Source organism: Anopheles merus, chromosome 2R, assembly GCF_017562075.2.
Source record: "Anopheles merus strain MAF chromosome 2R, AmerM5.1, whole genome shotgun sequence".
Taxonomy (NCBI): Eukaryota; Metazoa; Arthropoda; class Insecta; order Diptera; family Culicidae; genus Anopheles; species Anopheles merus.
The window spans coordinates 55,805,018-55,816,244 of NC_054082.1; the positions used below are offsets into that span (position 1 = coordinate 55,805,018).

Sequence of the window (11,227 nt, forward strand, 5' to 3'; positions counted from 1 at the left end):
CACTAATTTTCGTGTAATTTTGCAAGTAGGAGGCGGTTTTAGTCACTTTATGAATTGTTTGATATGGTTCTGACTGAATATAACAGTTTTAAACAATTTGAAATTGTTTTTAACATTCGATCAAAACGGAAATTATTTGGCAATTTACAATTGAAGTGTCAAATCAGTACAATTTGCTCAAAGAATTGTCAAATTTAGAAAACCGCGTATCTCCGAATCCGTGTATAAGAGGTACCGTGTATCTCGGGGACCGCCTGTATAAGTGATGGCGTGTACTGCAGTGGCCGTCATGACGATTTTTTTGTTCGAGATGTAGTAAGTAGTAAATATCCATCCCTATCAGCACAAATATAGAAAGAAAGAAGGGAACGGAAGGGGGTGTTGTTAAGAGCAGGTGAAGAAATGAATAGAGTTACATAAGTACCTCACTTTTCCAAATTCTAATATTCTATATTAAAATTAAATAGATCAGAACCGAAAATACCAACTCCCGAAAAAAAGATGATTAAGGGGCTCTTCTAATTGTACAATAGCGTTAGTATCATACAATTTTGTTGCAAACGTTTTGGCAAATCAGTCAACTAAAAAGCTACTACACTAAAAAGCTACTACTACGATTTAATGCAATGAACTATATTAGAAATATTAGAAATGTTCAATGAGATCTTCTTCATCAGACCAGGTAGAGGGTACAGGAACAGGAAGGAATTGACAGTACAACATTCTGATGTATGCCGGCTTCAGATATCTATTCCGGGATTTTATTTTATTTAAAACGAAATTTGTAGACTTTGCCTTCTATTGTGGCGTGTCCTAAATCTCACCAAGTCATATGTAAAAAGAATATTCATCGAAGTCGAAAAATATCACAATGCTTTCAATTTAAAATAACAACAGCATGGTAACATGTTCACTCACATTACTTATATGAACTTAAATTTAAAGACTAATTTATTTTGTTTACTGCTCACAGCTAATTTTGGTATTACGCAAAAACGTTATAAAAAAACTGTAAAATAGTTAACAAATTAACAATTTTGCAGAAATCAATCAAGCCAGCAGTTCGTCCAGTCAAGAGTCTCCATCTATAACGACAATGCTTAGCATAAAGCAGAACGGATTTGAAAAGTGAGAATGTGTGAGTGACTTTAATTTTCTCCACCGCGGCGCTACTATCGCCACAGAGGAGTGTGTCGATGGCTTGCTGACGAAGAATTGTTTGCTGTGGGTGTTGTGTGTTGAAAAAATCGAAAAAGGTTCTGCAAAATATACACAATATTGGAGAAATACGATTATTACGGTGCGTGAATGCGATAAGTTTATCGGGAAAGTGTTGGTTGCCGAATGCAATTCTAGATTGTCGCGGAATAATACGTGCAAAGTCTGGCGCCTTGCATGGAGGCGCCAATTGGCCTAATTAAGGTGTATTTGCGGGAAAGTGAACCATAACGCATCGCGATTGCCGATTCTAACCAAAACGAGTGTTTTTTTTGTAGAATATGTGTTGAATACGGTGTGTTGTGATCGTTATCGCGCCAAAAAAAGTGATATGAAGCAGGCGTCATCACCGCTAAAGAAAGTTGCTGGATGCTCAAAGGCTGCGGTTTTTTGAGCGATAGATCGAAGTGCAGTAGTGTGCGTGTGATGTTTGATGCGTAACGGCTTCGTGTCGTAGATGAAAGTGCAAAAGTGTGTGTGACGAAAAAGTTCCTGTCTGGCGAGATACCGTTGTGTATGCGCATCGTGCACGACATTGTTAAATGTCATTTTATTATTAAGGCAGAAACGAAAACAACTTTCTCAAGTCGATAGCGGTTTGGTGCTAAGTTGCTACTAGAACGGTAGTTTGTTTACTTACCTTCCTGGAGGAGCTTCCCGCCCGACAGGACCGATGTGGTCGGCGACGATTGCAATTCTCTCTGTTTTATACGATCTCTTCTACAACACTGGAGGACGATTACGATTGGTAGTGATAGTGGACAATTAAACCAACGGTGATATATTAGTGGCGGAACGGCAATTATCAAAGCTGCATCATGTTTTATGCACACATCGTGCTGGCCAAGAAGGGCCCTTTGGCCCGAATCTGGCTGGCTGCTCATTGGGATAAAAAGATCACGAAGGCACACGTTTTTGAAACGAACATCGAGCAGAGTGTTGACGGTATCATGCAACCAAAAGTAAAGTTGGCTTTACGTACCTCCGGACATCTGCTGCTGGGAGTCGTGCGCATCTACGCGCGGAAAGCCAAATATCTGCTGGCGGATTGTAACGAAGCATTCGTCAAAATCAAGGTAGGGAGTGGCGTTCTTACTCATGAAAATGATACTGAATTTACACAATGTTCCCTTTTTTAGATGGCTTTTCGACCGGGCATGGTAGATCTGCCCGAAGAGCATCGAGAGGCAGCAGTCAACGCGATTACGCTTCCGGAGGTGTTCCATGACTTCGATACACCGCTGCCGGAATTGAACGATGTCGACATCGAGGCACATTTCTCTATAAATCAATCCCGGGCAGATGAGATTACCATGCGCGAAGATTATGGCACCCTGCCCCTAAACATACACGATGATGGTTTTGGTGATATGGGCTTCGATGATACTCCGGATATGGTTCGTGATCGTATGGACGATCAGATGGAGGTAGTTATCATTTTTTTCTAACATTAGTTATAAGCAAATGCTACATACTAGGACATATTAGAGAACTAGCCCAAGACATGAAAAATATTTTGTTTTCCCAGTGAGTGTGAATTTATTTTATTTTCTAAATTATACCGATTATTAGGAAATGAAGAAGTTGTACTGTTTGTTTGATATTATGATTTTTGTATTTTCCGATATATGTATGGATTTAGGCAATAGCTATAACATGCATATGGTAAGGTATTTCAAAAATATCAGTCTACTTTGAACTATGAATGTGACTCTGAATGTAAATGAAAGTTTTGGACTCCTTTAACATTGTTGAAATTGTTTGGTATAACTCAGCTCTATGAAAGGGATATGTTATTCTGCATAGAAATGGTAAGGGGCTCTACATCTACAATAATAGGGTCTGCTTCTTCGTTCGTTCATCAGAAACATCAATCGTTCATTATTTGAACGTCATTTTATGAGACAGCTTTAAATTTGGCGAGATTTTTGTGTGAATAACTGTAACGCCCTAGACATGTGGAAGTTAGTGTAACGGCATAGCCATATGAATTATTGTATGATTTGCTAAGTACTTCTTAGTTTATCGGTACATTTCGGCATATTCTATTAATTTAGCTTCGTTATCTCATCCTTAGTTGTCCAAATACCCTTTTTTCTTTTTCAACAATCAACAATTGATTGATGTTTGCCGTTCGTCCAAAATACGCGTTATTTGCCTTAATATACAGTTGTTTATTTTGCGCAAACAAAATGCGACACACACACAAACACATTTTTGTGTTTTCTTTGCAATCCCGGTGGCATGCTAACCAGACGCCTGAACCGGACGATTCACACCAGGAAGAGCAACAAGATCGACGAAGGCATCGGCAGTGCGTTGGCCCGGAATCAACCGAGACGGTCGATGCCGGGCAACATGAAATGCACCCAAGCCCGCCCGAGTCTCCTTCGCATGCCTCTCATGTTGGTGCTGTCGGTTGGGGCGGCTCTACCACTGCCTCACAAAATGGTACCGAAGGCCGCTGGAACGATTATCTAGTAAGTAAGCGAAACCTGAACGAAGCAGATGGAACGTTGGTCCATAGTTGACAAAAGATCCAGAAACTAACGTCGTTACAAACGCTAATTTTTACAAAACATTAGATATAAACAATTCGTATCATTTTTCATTGAAGCATTTGTTTTAACATTGGATTTGTTGGTATCTGTTTGTAATATTTTTATGTTTACGCTTGGCCCGTTTAATATGTTGCCTGGCAATTAAATCAATGGTGACTGACACAGACCTGAATTGAGATGGTTGATCTGTATCTGTATCTGAAAATTGATGATGGCAATTAATTGGTAATGTGCAACGTATTATTGTTATAGTAGGATCGATCGAACCATGAACATGTTATACTGTGGTCGTAAAATGGCGAATATGATGCATATCAAAGTCAACATGAAAGTGGAAGCCAATTTGACAACGATATTTTATTATCTTCCTTATTAATGTAATTAAGTTTTAGCGTAAGCAAATGGTTTGTTACAAAAGGAGCTTAGTAATTCAAAGATAGGGAGCATCATCTGTTTTTTTTTAATGAAAATAGTTTTTAGTACAAAATGATACAAATATTGATCCCGCCTTGTTGTTCTAGGACGATTTGTTTACAGATACAGTAACACGGCCACCCGATTTGGAACAGGATAAAGAACCTATGCCGGGCACTTCGCGATCTCTTCTAGATTCTATCGACCCACACCATCCTCACGGAGACGATGATAACTTTGGAGATGAGGATTTTGGTGGTCGTAAGTATTGCTGGCTTCACGAAAAATTTAGAATTTAGAAAAAGAGCCAATGCAAATACTATTTATTTTTTAATAGAGCCCGCTGCTGGATTGTTCGAAGGTGACATTTTTGCAGATGCTCCCCTGGCTCCGGAACCGGAACTGCCTACCACTGAAACTCAACGGCGAGCAGATGATTCGGATGATGATGATGACGATCACTTTGACATGGGTGGTGCGCCATCGCCAGCTCCGAGCACAGATAATTCCCGTCCCGCATCTCCTATGATTAACAATGCGTTGGTTGACGGTGAACCGCAACCTGGCACAAGCAAGGATGCAATGAGCGTGGAGGGTCAGCAATTACATCCAGAAACAGGCCTTCCTATTTCTCAGAATAGGGAAGACGGTGACGACGGTGTGGGCGGAAATGAAGGACATCCAGATCAAACAACGCTATTGAATAACGAGGAAGAAAGCTTTGCTCTCGCACCAGTAGACGCAACAGCCCTTAAAGGAACTACAAAGTCAAAACGAAAACGAAAATTGATCGTTGACGAGGTGAAGAACATATCCGGAGAAGAGATGAAAAGTCAACTCGCCAACACGTCTGACATTGTAACGACACTGGACTTGGCGCCGCCCACGAAGCGATTAATGTTCTGGAAAGAAACCGGTGGAGTGGAAAAACTGTTTGCTCTGCCCTCGCGCGACATTCCAGCGCGATGTTTATTTAAAAATTACCAGCGTCACCTTACGTCCCGATCGATTGGTATCGAAGACTTTGCGGTCCTCGCTCCGCTGGACGTCCTAGGGGTAGAGTTGCCGGTAGAACGTGCTGAATCTCCGACCCCCGTGGCATCAAAGCGTGGTAGAAAGAGAAAACAACAACCGGAGGCAGCATCAACGCAAGGCTTTTTGGAGCAATCGGCGAGCGACCAGCTACGGAATGCTGCTGGTGAGATGCCACCTCCGACTCCGGTTTCGATAGAGATGCGCGAGGACGGATTGGCAGCGGACTCAACACAATCTTCCTCCTTCATGCCTCCCCCTGCTACACCAGGACTAAGCCATTTGACTAGTCCAAATCACCAGAGTCACTTAATGCCACCTACCCCAGGTATACCTAACATTCCAATGACCCCGGGACAGCTTGATCACGGTGGTTTGACACCTGCCGGGCTGAGTCATGGCGGTGAGCTAACGCCAGTGGGTCTTTCCCACGGGGGTCTTACACCGAGCGATCTCCATCACGGTGGTCTCACGCCGGCGGGATTACAGCATGGTGATCTTGGTGGTGGTATGACACCCCATGGCTTGGATCACGGCGGTATGACTCCTCACCATGCCTCGTTGGAGAATATTGACCAAATTCCGAACCTACCTGCCGATCAAGTTTCCTCCATTCTCAACGAACCCGGAATGGAAGGTTTTTCGAATATGGGATTCGATGGCAACACCTCCGAGGAAATAGCTAATGATTGGAATGGTGACTATGAGTTCCCCCCTTCTGTCGGTGCTGTAAGTAGAGATATTTAATTTGACTGCAATATAATGAGATATTTTGTACAAAGCATCCTTGACGAAAAATGTATTTGTTTATTATCAACAGACCCATCCTAACGAGGAGCAGCAAGTGGATGAAACGATCGAGCAGTTTGAGGAACGTGTGCTAAATAAACGTGCAGCGCAAATGTTCCTCTCCGTAAAGTCAAGATTACTTAAGGCAGATCACATGATGTTGTCTGAGATGACGCATCGAAATAATAAAAAACAGGTGAGTTTTTTAGAGGCACTATGCAGTATTCTTGCTTTTCGAATTGTCGATTGATATATAACCATGGCTTTATTTAAATTAATTTTGCAGGCTGCTCAAAAGTTTTACTCGCTTCTTGTGCTGAAAAAGTTCAAGGCATTGGAAATCTCGCAGAAGCAACCTTACGATGACATCACCGTTACGAGAGGCCCGTTGTTCGATAATCCTAAGCTGTAAGCAGGTTTACCGAGTGTAGCCTACGTTGCTCTGGTAGTAACTTTCTTGTAAAGTAGATTTTATACAGCGTGCAAATGGTAGGGATGTGAATGTGTGCTGCATCAGGGCTGGGAGGGTAATGTACTGTTGCAATAAGAGAGCACGTACGTATGGCTTCTTAGCACGGGACCAGTGTTGCGGTTCGTCAGTTTACGACATCGATTGACGGCGTGTCTAGAATCGTTTGCACTGTCAGAACGGTAAAGTATCCTTGCTAAATTTAAGGTCACTTAGCTGCTACGAACCAGAAAGAGATATTGTTTTCTGTACCATCCCGGCCGCTCGTGCAGCGGAAGAGGAGTAAGAGTTCCCCCTACCAAACGTATTCACGCCGTTAATTGATCTGTGCAATCTAACTGAATCACAACTGTCGCTTCTTAGCCCTGGCGACGTACTCATTTGCTGACGTTAAAGTATAGGAAAATATTGTTGAGTTTATTTTACTTTTTAGATCATAGTACATAAGTGGAAAGAAACTTTGTCAGATTTTAGTGCTTGATCATATATTTTACATATTTTGCTGAGGTCTAGCCATCTAAGAATTATGCATCACGCATTGTTTGTACGCTGTAAATTGGATTGGAATGCGATAGAATGCGAAAAAAGTAAGGCGAATTTGTATGCTGGAGTCTTCTTTTTTGAGTGTCCCAAAAGGCGTAGTAGATTGGACTTTATTTTAATTTTAACATGGGTGTAATTAGATGCGGTTACGTGAAAAAGAACAAAACGGGTAAATGTTATCCGAGTTTCAAAACGGTTGGAAAATGAGCAGAATTCTTACTTAAACGTTCCAATATGACATGTTTTAATTGTTCCTTGTCCTCTGGTTGAAATAGAAATAGAAAGATCAAATCAAAACTTCAAGATCAAATATCTGCTGTACCAGAGGCAACCCCCCCCCCCCAAGCTACGAAAAAGAGTTTTCCTTTTGAGTTGAATGTAAACGCAGTGGACGGAACCAGACTTAAAATGCACAGAAGATATTTCACAATAACTCAATGATTAGTGTTTTTACTTTTCTTCTAATGGGTAGACAGAAACATACGCGCGACGTTCGCCTATCATCTTAAACAAACTATGCTTAATTTTTGTTTTAAATGTAACTATTTTGTGTTTTTGTCTAAAGTGTTGTAGATGTGTTTGGTTTGTATCGGTTGCATACTTCACTGGCGGTACAATATCAGAGCCAGATATAAAAAGTGCTTTATATCTGTTTGTGATATAATCGTAATATAACCATTGATTGCAATTCAAGGGTATGCCACCGCCACAAACTAAACAATCCCAACTGATGTACTATAAAACAGTGTACAGGTTTGCTACCGTCTCGCGTTGGTCGTACTGATAATTCAGGAAAGCTAATCGAGAAAGAAAGGAAATATGAAAGCCCAGTATATGAGGTAAAGAATCATTGTGGAACAAATAAAACCAAACGTGGGAGGCATGTTAGATGCTGTGAAGATACTTCGGAAGATTAAATGGATCTTGTTGAGTGGGACGTTCAAGATACATATGAAACAAAACGGAACGAAACGAACAAAACGATAATTATAACAAAAGAAACTGAAATGCAGAAGTTGCTAAATAAAGAATACTTAAAATGGCACGGACGCTTGAATTGTATTCAAAATAACGAGTAATGTCTACAAGTTGAGATTTTGCATCACGGAATGACCATGCAAGACATCTGGATTATACGTAGAAACGCGGGTAGAATGGAGGGTAATTCATCGTAAAATATGCTATGTGTAGTTTGTACAGTTTCTTAGATTTCGGGAAAATCTACGTCATTAGTACTACCGGGTTGTTAGAACACGTGGCTATGTCAATTGTGTGGGAGAAAATTGGATGGCAACGATTGTATACTGTTTAGAACGCTTATTGCAAAGATTTGGATGGGAGCAGCATCGTTAAATGATCCGACGCAGACACGGCCTAGTTAGACCGAAAAGTCCCACGAGCCAGGTGTTTCAGCGGGTGTAGCGCGATAATGTAATAACTGCAATTCCTATTGTCTACGCTTGATCGCTGCACTTTGTCGTGCGGAATTGGGGAGATGATGTAGCTGGGGAGCACATGTTCGAGGTTGGTTTGGAGAGTAAGGGTGGCAAGGTCTAATAGTAAGCTTAAATTATGTGATAACAAAGTCAGCTGGAATAGGTGCAAGCTAAAACAAACGCTCAGGGCAACCAAACGCGCTTCCGTACACAACGGTACGTACACATACACGTATGTCTCCATGAGCTAGCGAACGATGAAGGTGCATGTTACCAGCAAACAATTCTGGCGTACGCGCTAGTGATGCGACTACTAACTATCGCTACCGTTCGTATGGCGAGCTTAGCGCGAGAGTATGCCAGTGATCGTCGATCTGGGAAGGGGCTAGCTAGTGTTTATGCTCCAGTGGGGGTAGCGTTCTGGTGACGTGCGATGACAATAACGGTCACGACAACGGTCATGCTACACGGGGCGCAAGCTAAACCGTCCCGCGCTGGATTCGTTACTGTGTGGAAGTGCGCGAGTATTGTGCTTTTTATCATTCACCGTAGCGAGTCAGTTTTTCCAATTGATAAATTCTCTAATGCGACAATCTGCTCTGGTGGTGGGCTGCATGAATTTAGTCGTATTACGACAGCGACACCGTGCAGTAGTAAGTGATCGCGTTGTTCTTAACTTAAACCAACCGAATAGAGATCGCTGTGTCCGGTGTTTGCACATTCGCCAGAGGGATTATCGTGAAGCAATCATCATCACCACATACGATCAATGAATGATCGAATATGTTTCATGTATTCTTGCGAATATAGTTTGTGTAATAAGAAACTGTTACTGATTATACATTTAACTTTCGTGTGCAGTGGTGTAAACTTATTGCGTAGAGGATAGAGCAAGTGTCGAGATCGTCGCATGGTTTGTGAAAGTGTAAACGAAAAAGAAGAAGGGAGATATTCAGTTAATCCACATATCGCGCGCATCAACCTGCACTTACTTACTGCTAAGGGATCCTGAAGAAAAACTGAAAAGAAAGTAAGTGTCAATTGGTTTCATATCGCATAGGGCCAGTTCAATTAGGGTAATTCAATTTTGCTCCAAAATTGACTCTCATTCTTGTGTCAGAGGAGGAGGAGTGAGTATGAGTATGAACACGATCCGCGGGTAAGCTGCATGCAAACAGAACAGATCAAACAGAATAGTGCGACCCTAAGCTGGTCAGTTTGCACAAATGGTGGATCAGGTTATCGACGATCAATGATCGTTCTCTTCCGTCTGGCAGAATATGAACCAGTGACTGATGATTGTCACATTTATCCAGTTCGTGTTTATTCAACCGGAAGTGACCATCCATTTCTGAACGGTATGCGAAAGGAAACGAAGCCAAACGATGAGCTTGTCGCTGTGGCACGTGATGTTGTGATTGATATAATGGCTTTCAAACAAATGCGAAAAAAAGACAATTCTAAATTAGCCCTATTTGAATATTTGGACAATTGACTTGTGAGAGAAGAACATTGCCGCGCTTGCCTACCGTTTGTTTGGTGTGTGGCAAAGTGTAAGAAAAAAACAACGATGACAAATTGAGACGATTACATATTGCTTGTTTTGGTAATAATATGCAATTGAATTTGCGATCGCATCAGAGGCTTTGTCGGAGCATTATTTTTGTTAACGTTGAATGGAACACCATTGTCGTATGATGTACATTAGTTTCGTGCTTGTGCATGTTCGTGTCGAAACGTCTGGTGGTTGTTCATTGTTGGTTTTTTTACCTCTGATAAACACCATAGTAAAAGTAGTAATTAGTTTGTATTGACATAAAAAAGACGTACAATATTTATGTCCCATAAATACTATGGTACTTGTTAACAGTAATTTATGACATAGAACCAATTTTAATGATTATTAGGGTTTCTTTGTTGAAGTACATGAAGTATACGATGGGTGATAGAAACCCAGCGGAGTGTAGACGACCGTTTACTAAAATGGTTTTCTCCGTTACAGTCTATTCAGTTTAAATAACATGCAAGAAATAATAAAGAGTTTGTTAGGGAAGAAAATGATTTTTTTATCATTAATTTAAAAAAAAAGAAATTCCCTCTCGTTTAGCAATATATGTACGTTCTTAATGCATTAAAAAATGCGAATTGGATTAGACAGGAACAAATGGATTGTATTGCTTATTCTTACTAACGAAATTATTAGACACTGTGGAATGAACATGAAGATGATAAGCTCTAGTGACCCACAAACACAATGGATTGTGTTTATTAATAAACCTTTGCGAAATATGAAGCATCGGTGGTTCAGTGGTAGAATGCTCGCCTGCCACGCGGGCGGCCCGGGTTCGATTCCCGGCCGATGCAGTGGATGTTATTTTGATGATTTGGACAATTTTTAATCTATGAAATTGATAGTAGGCAATGATCGAGACAGGGGGGAAGGGGGGGAGGGGTTGTGTACGTTCTATCCTCGTCTCATTTGTAAAATAAACATTTAGTACTAAAACCATAATTACATAACTTATTTTAAGCATTGTAAAAGAGTGCTTTGTTTAGGTGGGCTATCATTTTATTAAACACATTTTATATTTATTCTATTGTTATGTTTTTATAACAACAGATATTAGTGTTCCAAGTTACAATAAATTAATGGACCATTTATACGTGTTTAGCATTCTAGCTAATAAACATGTAAAACATAATTTTTGATGAAAATAAATATGTTTGTACGTATCGACGCTGTTGTCCAAATATTGTTTTCGTAG

General features: G+C 40.8%; 1 protein-coding gene and 1 non-coding gene across 2 annotated transcripts; both read left to right on the forward strand.

Annotated features, from left to right (window-relative positions):
• Window positions 1–1,165: 1,165 nt before the first annotated feature.
• On the forward strand, window positions 1,166–8,071 carry LOC121603427 (double-strand-break repair protein rad21 homolog). The gene is made up of 6 exons (XM_041932096.1): window positions 1,166–2,294; window positions 2,358–2,645; window positions 4,301–4,454; window positions 4,531–5,954; window positions 6,046–6,210; window positions 6,301–8,071. Exons 1-6 carry the CDS (start codon window positions 2,037–2,039, stop codon window positions 6,424–6,426), a joined length of 2,415 nt encoding a protein of 804 aa, XP_041788030.1. The 5' UTR covers window positions 1,166–2,036; the 3' UTR covers window positions 6,427–8,071.
• Window positions 8,072–10,755: 2,684 nt separating this feature from the next.
• Trnag-gcc lies at window positions 10,756–10,826 on the forward strand. Its single transcript has one exon. It is a non-coding gene; the product is annotated as a tRNA-Gly (tRNA).
• Window positions 10,827–11,227: the final 401 nt, after the last annotated feature.